Source organism: Saccopteryx bilineata, chromosome 9 (assembly GCF_036850765.1).
Source record: "Saccopteryx bilineata isolate mSacBil1 chromosome 9, mSacBil1_pri_phased_curated, whole genome shotgun sequence".
Taxonomy (NCBI): Eukaryota; Metazoa; Chordata; class Mammalia; order Chiroptera; family Emballonuridae; genus Saccopteryx; species Saccopteryx bilineata.
Window position 1 is genome coordinate 46,426,889 of NC_089498.1, and position 12,289 is coordinate 46,439,177.

The 12,289-nt window shown below is 51.1% G+C and overlaps 1 protein-coding gene across 2 annotated transcripts; it reads right to left on the minus strand.

The window, feature by feature from the left end:
- Window positions 1–7,514: 7,514 nt before the first annotated feature.
- On the minus strand, window positions 7,515–11,045 carry SERTAD1 (SERTA domain containing 1). Of its 2 annotated transcripts, none has more exons than XM_066242583.1 (2): window positions 10,913–11,045; window positions 7,515–8,613 (listed from the first exon to the last, which is right to left on the minus strand). In XM_066242583.1, the coding sequence occupies exon 2, from the start codon at window positions 8,611–8,613 to the stop codon at window positions 7,861–7,863; it is 753 nt and encodes a 250-aa protein (XP_066098680.1). In that variant the 5' UTR covers window positions 10,913–11,045; the 3' UTR covers window positions 7,515–7,860. The 2 variants fall into 2 exon arrangements, with proteins under 2 accessions (XP_066098680.1, XP_066098681.1); XM_066242584.1 differs by lacking the exon at window positions 10,913–11,045 and adding an exon at window positions 10,505–10,790.
- Window positions 11,046–12,289: the final 1,244 nt, after the last annotated feature.

Sequence of the window (12,289 nt, forward strand, 5' to 3'; positions counted from 1 at the left end):
ATTATCCACACAAATCAGTGTACCTGCTGGACTTGTCAGTGAGCTTTTGGCCTAAGTGAGACTGGGCACAGGGGAGTCCCACTTCTCTGCTTAATGGAGTTGCCATTTGGGGGAGAACCTATCCTGTCCTAAATACTACTACCCTGGGCACCCAAAGCTCTGTTCCTAGAGTAAAGGGTATAAAAAAGTTATAACCGCCTGACCTGTGGTGGCGCAGTGGATAAAGCGTCGACCCAGAAATGCTGAGGTCGCCGGTTCAAAACCCTGGGCTTGCCTGGTCAAGGCACATATGGGAGTTGATGCTTCCAGCTCCTCCCCACCTTCTCTCTCTCTGTGTCTCTCCTCTCTCTCTCTCTCTCTCTCTCTCTCTCTGTCTCTCCTTTTCCTCTCTAAAAAAACCGAATAAATAAAAATAAATTTAAAAAGTTATAACCAACTTTTAGCTATACTCCAGGAGGTGGTGGGACCAGGGCCCTCCTCCAGCTCTGCTGGACCCCAAACATGCTGCAATACTCTTCTGTCCCCTTCCTATAACAGACACGTAGTGTCTGAGAAGGTAAGTGACACCCAAAATCATCCACAGCAAGTAGCTGGTAGTACTGGAATTTGAACTCAGACCTGCTTAACTCCCAAACCAAGGCTATTAGGCCTCACCCTGATACCCTGGCCCCCAGCCTCCAGTCTTCCCTGACTCACCAGGCCCCGAGGGGCAGCACAGGAAGCACAAGGACCCCCACATGGCCCTTGCACCCACCCGGCTGCTGCCTCGGATGTTTGCAGCTTTATGAGCCCAGGCCTGGTGCCAAGGCTGCTGGGAGGCTGGGGATTACTCCCAAAATGCACATCAGCAGCTTCCGCTCTATTGTCCAGCCAGGCGAGGCCACCAGGCCCTCTCCTCAGTCGGCACCCTTGACCCTCACACCAGCTCAGTGGTCCCACCTAGGAATCATCCCATTGACCACACTGCATGTTTGGGGCCTACTTCTGAGGGCGCAAAAACCAGGAACAGGTTAGCAGGGTCCAAGAATGCTCAGGGCCTCCCCTCTTCTCTCTGAAATGCCCCTTGCCCACTCTCAGTCACTGGAGAAGGCAGGAATGTGCTGAGCTCCGGGAAAAGCCTTCCATGCCTGGCAGCCAGAAGGGTTGGGGTGTGGCTGGAACCATTCAGAACCCTCCTCCCAAGAGGGGTGGAAGGGACTGTGTGGTCAGGGCTGCTGTGGGTCTGAGGAGACCCTCGCTCCATTATTGTCTTTCTCTTTCTCATTCATTGATCTATTCAAATATTCATCTGTTCATGTATTCATTCAAAAGCCATTCACAAGCCCTTGGTGGCAGGCCCTTTGCTGGGCACCAGGGACACTGACAGACCTAAATTCACGATGAGAGGGCAGTCTCAGGCAAAGATTCCTAGAGGAGAAAACATTTAACATCAAACTGAAGGGTTGGGAGGAGGAAACCAAGTAAAAACATGGGGAAAGGGCTTCAGGTGGAGGGACAGAGGGGAGATGGGAGCAGTCCTTTATCCAATATCAGCAGTCAGCGAGCACCTGGTCTTGTGCCTAGCCCCATGCTGAGTGGTGCTGGGAACACTATGTGACCAAGATAGCCAGGGCCTGATTTCACAGAGTTCACAGCCCAACAGGGAGACAGACCCAGAATGGCCAGGGTTGTTATGGGGACTCACAGGCAGAGAAGCCAATCAGGGCTTTGTTAGGGGAGCCCAGGAAAGATACCTGCTCCAGTGTAGGAAGGAAGGTCAGGGAAAGATTTCTGAAAGGGGGGGGGTAGACATGTGAACTGAAACTTGTAGCTAGGCAAGTGAAGAGGGAGGGAATAGTTTGTTGTTGTTGTCATTTTTATGACAGAGACAGAGAGAGGGACAGATAGGGACAGAGAGAAAGGGAGAGAAATGAGAAGCATCAATTCTTCGTTGCGGCACTTAGTTGTTCATTGTTTGCTTTCTCATATGTGCCTTGATGGGGGGAGGGGCTACAGCAGAGCGAGTGACCCCTTGCTCAAGCCAGCAACCTTGGGCTCAAGCTGGTGAGCCTTGCTCAAACCAGATGAACCTGCGCTCAAGCTGCAGACCTCGGGGTTTCAAACCTGGTTCCTTTGCATCTCAGTCCAATGCTCCATCCATTGCACCACTGCCTGGTCAGGCGGGAGGGGAATAGTTTTATGGGCAAAAGGTACAGCCTGTGCAAAGCACCCAAATCTAAAAAGAGCTCAGCACATAGGAAATGTCCAAAAGCTAAGGACTGTGTCCTTGTTCATAGCTGTGTTCCCAGGGCCAAACATACCCTTTCTTTAGCATCTCCATCTCACGTATATACTTATTCACTAGCAAACACTTCCTCTGTATCCATCCCTGGACTGGGCAGCACTGGGGACACAGCAGTGACAGTGACTGTGCCCTCATAGGACTCACAGTTGAAAGGGAGCAGACATTAAAGAAGTGACCTGCAGAATGAATATATTCTTACACACTGAGCTAAGTTATATGAAAGGTGGATCCAGGTCTATATGACAGGCCTGGCACTCTGGTGTTATCAGAAAGGGCAGAAGGACTTTCTGGAGGAAGTAACATTTGAGCCAGCACCTGGATACATAGGAATTCATGCAGAGCTGCAGGTGGTAGATAAATGAGAGTGGGTTTCAGGAAACAGCCTATGAGCAAAAGGCTCCTCTGAGAAATTAGTAAGAGTGTGAGGGGACATTGAGGAGAGGTCCATGGTCAGCAGGGCCATGAAGAGGAGCTAACAATTTGTTCTGATAGCCCTGGGTGCCTAAGGAGGGACAAAGTCAGAGCTGAGTTTTAAGTAGTTGAGGGTGGAGTCTGACTACAGACCAGGCTGGAGTTGGGAAGAAAATCCACTGTCTGCTCAGGAGAGTCAGACACGGGAGTCTGGTGCATGCTGTCCTGTCTCTCCATGTCTCAAGGGCAGATATCTTCGTTTATTCCCATCTCAGGGTATCAAGTATTAGGTCTATTACCTTAAGTAAGCTGTTAGCTGTCAAGTTTTTTTAAATTTTTTATTTTATTTATTCATTCTAGAGAGAGAGAGGGAGAGAGAGAGACAGAGAGAGAGAGAGGAGAGAGAGACAGGGGGAGGAGCTGGAAGCATCAACTCCCATATGTGCCTTGACCAGGCAAGCCCAGGGTTTTGAACCGGCGACCTCAGCATTTCTGGGTCGACGCTTTATCCACTGCGCCACCACAGGTCAGCTGTCAGTTTTGTGTAGTTGCCCTTTAGCAGGTGAAGAAAGCTTCTTTTCCCTGTTTACTGTGTGTTTTGTCATGAATGGTATTGTCTCTGTGTGCCCCTCTGTGTCTCTGTTTCTCCCTTTGTCTCTGTTTTCATTCCTTGAGTCTGTGTCTCTCTGTATATCTTTGTCTCGTTATCTCTGCCTCTCTCTTTCTCTGGGTCTCTTGCTTTCCCTCACGCAAGAGGGTGTGGCCATGGGAAGTTGAGTTTCGGAGTTGGCACCAGTGTCCTGGTTCAGTAAACACAGGACATCCTGCAGGGCTGGGGAAGAAGATGGAAGCTTCTGCTTGGGGACCACCCTTTCCCCACCCAATCTGAGTTGAGCAGAAGCCAGGTCTCACTTGTTACAGCTAAGGGAAACTGCTGTCTATTTCACCTCCATCTTTAATGCCTGCTCTGCCCCTGGCCCTCTCAAATGAGTTCCAATCTCAAGGCCCAACTGCTTAGATGCTTTGTACTCACTATGTCCCTCTCTGGTCTTGGTGTCAACAGCAGATCTGCTTCTCCTCCTGGTCACCATTCCAGGATGGCCCCACCATCTCCCAGTCCCCTATCCAGATCTCTAGATCTCATCCTAGGCTCCTCCTCAATCACAGCTTATCAGTCCCACAGCCTGTCCTTCTAGTGTCTCTCCCCTCCTCTCCCCATGGCTACTCCCAGCCTTTCCTCTGGGCTCCTGGCCTCTAGTCTCATCTTCTCACCACCACATCCACATGCAGCCAGAGAGACCCCTTTACTTCTAGACTCCTTCACCCTAGTGCCTTCAGAGTGAAGCACCTCATCCACTGCCTTGTGTGATCTGATCCCTGCCCACCACTCCAGCTCCATCACTGACCTTACCACTTTCCCCCTCATTCCAGTCGAACCCAGCAGCATACAGGCCCCTGAAAAGGGGGTAGGATACCTCACCTCCCAACACTTGTGCATGTTGTTCCCTTTTTCTAGAATACTCTTCCTTTAGAACAACAGCCCTTTGAAGTGGGTACTGTTACTGTTCCTACTTATAGATGAGGATCCTGAGGCCCAGAGAAGTTAAATACTTTGCCTAGGGTCACACAGCCACAGAATGGCAAAACACAGGTGGTCTGGCTCTCAACACAACCACTGTTCTACAGCTTATTGCATCAATAATCATTGACTAAGCATCACTAGATTTCTGTGCCAGGACTGCTTAGTAAATATTCACTGAATGGGTGAATTGGACAGGGGTGGAAGGTGAGCCTTGGAAAGGGCAGGGTTCAAATTCCTGAAGACAGGGATAAATTCTGAGGACCTGGAGAAGGGGGGATATGGTTAGATTTTCTTTTTGGGTAAGGCCAGGCACATAGTAGATACTCATAAATCTTTGCTGGATGAGAGAAGGAAATAAGAGGGGGAGAGGGAGAAGATCAAGGATAGGAAATAAGTGTGTGATGGGGGACCCTGTGAATGCCCTGGAGAGCGTTGTGGTGGGAACACACAGAGGCTCTGTGAAAGGCAGCAGCAGTGCCAGGGCTGGCAGCTTAGCGAGGAATGGTGTGGGCCCTGGAATCTGCTGGCTGAGGTACTGTGGCCTCCTGATTGAGCCTGAGGGTGGAGGGGCACACCAGAGCCAGAGAACCTGTATAATAATCTGGAGATCAGATATGAGAAGATTGAGGTAGCTCCTCAGGCACCAGCTGTTCATAAACCTGAGGGCACCAGAAGAATGAAACCAGAGCTGATCTAGCCCATATGGTGTTTTTATTTGAAAGACATGCCCCTTCCCCAAGGTACTTGACCGCCATCTGCTAGGAAATTGTTACAATAAATATGTAAATGTATGGTGCCCAAGACATTTGTGGTAGTCTTTTCAATATGGAGCCTATATGCAGTGCACAACCCCTGCAACTGTAGCCAGAGGCTCTGGGGAGAGAGGGGCATGACTTGCCAAGCAGGCACAGGAGCAGATGGAGAAGCATTGACAGATGGACTGGGTGTCTGCATCAGTAGGTATCACAAATTATCCTCCAATTTGGCATCAGGAGACATCAGGAACAGGCCCCCAAGATTTTTTAAACAGAGCATTGTTAGTCCTGGCCAGTTTGCCCAGCGGTAGAGCATCTGCTTGGTGTTTGGATGTTCCAGATTCGATTCCCAGTCAGGTCCCACAAGAGAAGCAATCATCTGCTTCTCCACCCCTCTCTCTCTCTCTCTCTCTCTCTCTCTCTTCCCCACCTGCAACCATGGCTCTGTTGGTTCCAGCACATCAGCCCCAGGCGCTGAGGAGAGTTCCGTGGAGCCTGGTCTCAGGCGCTAAAAGTAGCCCGGGAGCGGCCCCAGATAGGCAGAGAGCATTTGCCCCAGACAGGGGATGCTGGGTGGATCCTGGTAGGTGTGCATGCAGGAGTCTATCTCTCCATCTCCCATCCTCTCTCTTGGAAAAGAAAAATAAATGAATGGATGGATAGATAGATAGACAGACAAACAGAGGGCATTCCTGACCCCACACTGGGGTACTCCTGAACCACTGTGAACAGATCTCCAGAAAATCTAAGGCAGTGGCATCACAGAACCCCCCAGACTGGGCACCAGGGGGCATTGCTGAGCTCTGCCTAAAGGCCGAAAGACTAGGTCTGGGTCAATACTGAGTCTGAGTCCGGTTGCCCAGGGGTTGGAGTCAGGCACCCAAGACCTTCAGCCAGGGAGGGCACAAGCTCCCTTTAGGTCATTTCCACTACCCTCTCCGGCCGCCTCAGCCACTTCCAGAAAAGGGCACGCCTTCCTCCGCTCCTCCAGGAAACTCCACTCTGCCCACCCCTTCCCCGCCCAAGGGTTCGGCCTGAAGCTGCCCACCTCCCCCAGTTCCCTCCCAGCTTCAGCCTCCCTGAAGCTACTAGCCAGAGGAGAGGCGCAGGTGCCCAAAGATCCTAGCGTCCCTTTGCTGATGGTGCCGGGTCCGAGGCTCAGGCAGTCCGTAGTTCTCCGTCCGGCCCTCCGCTCCTCCCCCACCCCCTCCACCCCGGCCCCGCCCGCACCCCGGGCGCTGCCCTGCCCCTAAGGCCGCCAGGAAGGACGCCGCCTGGGTCCCGTGCCAGGCTTCTGAGTGTACGGCCCCTCCCAGCCCGGCCAGGAATGCGGCTGGACCGCGGGGGCGGCTCAGACACCCAGCACTCGGGCCAGCCAGCCCTGTCACACAGGCAGTCAGGCAGGTGGCCTCAGCTCACTGGGGCCTGGGTTTCTTCTAGAAGGAAAACAGGACCTCCTGCCTGTTCAGTCAAGCCACCAAACCTAGTGGCTTTATTTTCCAGTCAGCTTCCTAGCTGCCTGTTCCCTGCCAAAATTGAGATTTGAGACTTGGAATTTTATTTTTTAGAAGTCGCTGGAGTCTCCCTTTCTGTCACCATTTTTCGGGAGAGGTGCCTCTCAGTGCTCCTTGGAGAGGCTCCACCCAGCCTCCAGCTTTGCACTTTTATTGCTGCTCCTTCTGAAAGTTCCATTTTGCCCCCCCCCCCCCCAAGACACACAAGTAAGGATTAGATTTCATTATTAAAAAGTGGCCTTCCTTGCCTGATCTGTGTTGGCGCAGGGAGTAAAGTGTCTACCTGGAATACTGAGGTTGCTCATCCAAAACCCCAGCTTTCTCTGGGGTTTCTCTTTCTCCTCTCTCTAAAGAATCAATACATGAAATCTTAAAAAAATAAAATAAGAAGTGGCCTGAGACTCCTGTACAGGAACACCAGGGAAACATGGCCGAGGAAGGGGTTCCTGAATATGGAAAAACAATGTTAAAACTCTAGGGAGTTTTAGCCTAACCTGGGGTAGCGCTGCTGTGGATAAAGTGTTGACTTGGAACACTGAGGTTGCGAGTTCAAAGTCCAGGTCTTGCCCCAGTCAAGGCACATGCAGGAAGCATCTACTACGAGTTGATGCTTCCAGCTTCTCCCACCCTCTTTCTCTCTCCTCTGTAAAAAATCAATAAATTAATTTTTTTTTAATAAAACTCCAGGGAGTTTTCTAGAGGGCCAGTTACTAGACCTAATTGGTCTGCTTCTCAGACCAATAAAACAGTAAAGCTCATGGTTTGAAACCCACCTCCTCAAGTGATGACTTCCTGAAGTCTTAGTTTCCTCAATTGTAAAATGGGGATAATAAAAATGCACATCTTGTTATGAGGATTAAATAAATTAACGTATGTTAAGTGCTGTGCCAGGTACACAGTCCATGGTCAATAAATGTTAGAAGTTATTATCTCACCTTCACCTTAGCCCAGAGACAAAGCATACAGACTTAAGATTTTCCAGGACTGAGTTTTAATTCCAAAAAACTGGTTGGGGCTCTTTCCACATGAGGGAGAGCCATATCCCAGACTATGACCTCAGGGGAGTCAGTCTAGCACTAGGCCTGATCCAGTCACATTCTAGCCACCAGGCCCTGTCATTCCATCATGAGATCCAATCCCAGACTCCCCTATCAGCCTGAGACAAGGGAATGGAGGTGAAGCTGCCCAGGACTGATTCTGTCTCTCCAAAGCCCCTATCTCTGCTCTAAGGGAGCCAGCTGTGTCTTTCCAAGGAGAGTTGGTTCGGCCACCAACTCTCGGTTTAGTCCCTAGACAGCCCTCCCACCCCTGAGGTCAGTGCCCCGGCCCTGGTGGCCGCTCTAGTGCCTGTGTGCCCACCAGAACATCCATGAGGTAGTCCAGCTCAGCCTCATCTAGCTCTGGAGCCTCATCTAGCTCTGGAGCCTCCTCCTTGCCCGACCCATCTTCAGGGCCAGGTTTGAGTCCCTCTGAGGTTGGTGCCCAAAGTTCACTGTCGTACATGGAAGTGTCAATGTCGTACATGGAAGTGTCAATGTCCTCAAACAGGCCCTCAAGCCCATCGTCCAGCAGACAGCCAGTGGCTGGTCCCAACAAGTCCAAGGCACCCAGGCTGGGTGGGGCTCCCCCCACAGGGCAGCCTGGTGGTCCCTCATCCACCAGGGGCTGGGAGGCCTGGCTCAAGCCCTCAATATGGCTGAGGTCCTCCAGGAGACTGGCCATGGAGGCTGAGAGGGCAGCATCTGAGCTGGCCAGCAGGTTGTCAGCCACACTAGGGTCTGCCGGTGGGCTGGGCACAGATGGCAGGGCAGCTGTGGGTGTCATGGACGCCTGGATGCGCCGCAGTGTGTTCACTACCAGTACCAGGTGCCGTAGGTCTGGCTCACTCTGCCGCAGGCTGTGGTGAAGCTTGAGCACTGAAAGGTCAAAGAGGGAACTGGAGGCCCCAGCTGGGGGTGCCTGTGCCACTGCAGGGTGGCCAGAATCCAGCCACCAGGCATTCACTTCCAGGGCTTCCTTCTCCTCCTCCTTCTCCCGCTTGCGCTTCAGGCCCTTGCTCAGCATCATCTGTGGGGAGGGAGGAGTCACTGAGTTATGGAAAGCCAATGTTAAGTTCAAACCCTGGTTCTGCTACCTGCTGTCTCTGTGATCTTGGGCAAGTCACTTAACATCTCTGAGCCTAGTTTTCTTACGGAATCTTTAAGATATGAAAGATAATAGTATAGCCTGACCAGGTGGTGGCGCAGTGGATAGAGTATCGGACTGTGACGCGGAGGACTCAGGTTTGAGACCCCGAGGTCGCCAACTTGAGCATGGGTTCATCTGGTTTGAGCAAAGCTCACCAGCTTGAGCCCAAGGTCACTGGCTTGAGCAAAGGGTTACTTGGTCTGTTGTAGCCCCTTGGTCAAGGCACATATGAGAAAGCAGTCAATGAACAACTAAAATGCTGCAACAAGGAATTGATGATTCTCATCTCTCTCCCTTCCTGTCAGTCTGTCCCTGTCTATCCCTCTCCCTGTCTCTGTCAAAAAGAAAAAAAAAAAAAGAAAGATAATAGTATATACTTCCTAAAGTTGTTTGAGGAATATATTAGATAATTTAAAAAAAAAAAAAAAAAAAAAAAGCCACTACAACAGTGCCTAATCCATAGCAATTACTTTTTAAAGTACTATTATTAACTATTATAATTCTTTTATTCAAACAAACCATATGAAATATTAAATAATCCTTTTTTTAACCTACAAAAGCAGCTGTTTCACATAACCTAACATTGATTGACCACGCATCAGACAGTAAACTAACAAATACAGGAAATGTACAGATGGTGTTAGGAAGATACTAGAAGGTCCTGGGGAGTGGTTGGGGCAGGCTCACTCTGAGGAGGTGACATCTGAGCCCTCCAGCATGAGGAGTCAACCAAGGAAGAAAACCAGGAGGAGAGACTTTGCATAGGGCATGGGGGGCACAAAGAGGGGGCTTGAGGATGTTATACAGAGTGGGACACTTGAAACCATGTCAACACAATAAATTAAAAGTGTAAAAAAAGCCTTTTGGTATACAAAAAAAAAATGTAATCTATCTCAATAAAACTGTTAAAAACGTAAAAAAAAAAAAGGAAAAAAAAGAAAGAGAAATAAAGAAAGAAAGAGAGAGAAAGAAAGAAAAGAAAAAGAAAACCGGGGGAAAGCAATCCAGAAGAGAGAACAATAGCAAAAGCAAAGAACGACCCGACGTGGAGACAGGATGAGCTTGAACTGAAAAAAAGACCAGTGTGTGTCAATTATACCTAAAAAAAAAAAAAAAAAAAAAAAAAAGACCAGTGTGGTCAGCACACAAAAGTGACAAGGGCCAGGGTGGAGGTAGAGAGTAGGCAGTGGCAAGTTTGGATTTTATTGAGTGTGGTGGGAAGTCACTGAGAGATTTTGAGCGGTGGTGTGAATTGATTAGGTTTCCAGAAGCTCCTCCTTGGTTACTTCGAGGAAATGGGGGTGCGAAAAAAGGGGGGAAGAGATTCCTTCGGAGGTTACTGCACTCTTTAGGGCGGGCGATGATGGTGGCTTGGAGTAGAAGGTGGTAATGGACATGGAAGGAAATTGGTCGATCCAGGATTTATTTGGGAGGCAGATTAGACAGAGCTTGCCAGGAAGTCCTAATGGGCATGGGGGGTCACTGAGAGCAGAATGAAGACCCCCAGTTTCCCCGGAGTGGGGGTTCCCTGGAGTTCTGGACCTTTAGCCCAAGCCGCTTTTTGCAGCCAGGCAGCCGGCAGGGTCCAGTCCCAGAGCCCTTGCCCAGCAGGACCCAAACTTTTCACACTTCACTCAGTGGGTCCTCACCCCTTCCCTGTAGACTCGGGAGTCCAAAATCGCAGGAATTCGGCCCCCTACCCTGACTCCGCCCCCCAGTCCCCGCGACCCCTAGCGGCGCCAGGTAGGCCTTCCCCTGGGGATTCCGGCACCTCGGGACCCGGGACCCATCACACCGCCCCGCGTTCCAGGCTGTCGTTCCCGCCTGCCGCCGGAGGCCGTGCAGGCCGAGGTCCCGGACGGGCTGTTCTGCCGCCTCGGCCTCCGCTCGCTACCGGAAGGCAGTGGAGGCGGCTCCTCCCGAAGCGGCGGCGGCGGCAGCGGCGGCGGCGGCGGGGGCGGGTGAGTCACGCAGCCGGAGCCATGGAGCCGACGCCTCCGCCCCCTTCTTGGGCTGCAGCGTGATTCACCCGGCCCCGCCGAAGCGAGTGGCAGTGAGAGGACGGCACGTCCTGATCCCGTGAGGTTCCGGCGCACACCTGCCGGACCAGGGGATCGAACCTGTCAAACGACCCCGCCACCCGTACCCCTACTTAGGCCCCTTCCCTTCATTTACATACCCAGCTCACCGGCTGCCAATCAGAACTAAAAGGGAGTCGTCTGCAGCCAATCAGGAAGCAGCGGCGGCGGCAGCATCTCTCGCTCTCTCTCCAGCAACCGGCGCCTGGGTTGCGAGGAGCAGTTCTGACTACAGTGCACGACTCCGGGCTCCTGACTCCTCTTAGCTACCGCCCACTCCCGTGGCAGACCCGCCCTCCACCAAGGGATTGGCCCTGGACAGTGATGGGCGGGTCTGTTGGCAGGTTCGAAGGGAGGAGAGAAGAGCTTCGGGACGCCTGCCCTGGCTGCAGCATGAAGGAAGGGGAGAAGGCTGGTTGCCTACTTTCCCTGGCAGTGGCAGGGAGGGTATTTTTGCGTTCTAGGGTGCGGGTCCCTGACACCTATTCATGCACCTATAACCCAGAAATTGAGTTTCTTATGCACCCAGAACAACAGGGGATCTACACTCTATGGCAGCTAGGCCTGGGTTCAAGTTCTGACTCACCACTGGATGTGTGACCTTGGAAAAATGCTTAACCTGTCTAAGCCACATAAAGTATGATAAATAGGGATCTTTTTGTTTAACTCTTGGATTAGGAAAATTAAAATAAGATTGTATCCATAAGAGCACTATACCAGACTCTGCAAATGCTGATAGTGGAACTCAAAAAGCAGAAGTGGGGGGAAAAGAGAGGATGCTACTGGAGTCACATACTATGCGCTCCAGTCGCTAAGTAAGCTCTGTGACCTTGGGCAAGGGTTTTAATTCCTTAGAGTTTTGTTTCACATCTTTGTTAAAAAGAGGGAAATAGCCTGAACAGGCGGTGGCGCAGTGGATAGAGCGTCGGACTGAGATGAGGAGGACCCAGGTTCGAGACCCCGAGGTCGCCAGTTTGAGCAGGGATTCATCTGGTTTGAGCAAAGCTCACCAGCTTGGACTCAAGGTCGCTGGCTCAAGTAAGAGGTTACTTGGTCTGCTGTAGCCCCACGGTCAAGGCACATATGAGAAAGCAATCAATGAACAACTAAGGTGTCGCAACGAAAAACTGATAACTGATGCTTCTCATCTCTCTCCATCCTGTCTGTCTGTCCCGGTCTATCCCTCTCTCTGACTCTCACTCTGTCTCTGTAAATTAAAGAGAGAGAGAGAGAGAGAGAAATAGCATTGGGCAAAGGGTTGTTTTGAGGGTTTTGAGGATTAAACAATTTATGCAAAGTGCTCAGAGTAGTACACAACATGTTCTTGAAAGGCAGAAACCATGGGTTGAATCAAAAACACGAGGCTAATGTGTTCCAAAAGGAAAATTTATTTTTAAATGCCTGGGTGCAGGCGAGCTGAGACAGACTAAGCCATGTCAGCTCTGAGGGAGGTATGGGGCAGGGGTTATATGGATTCC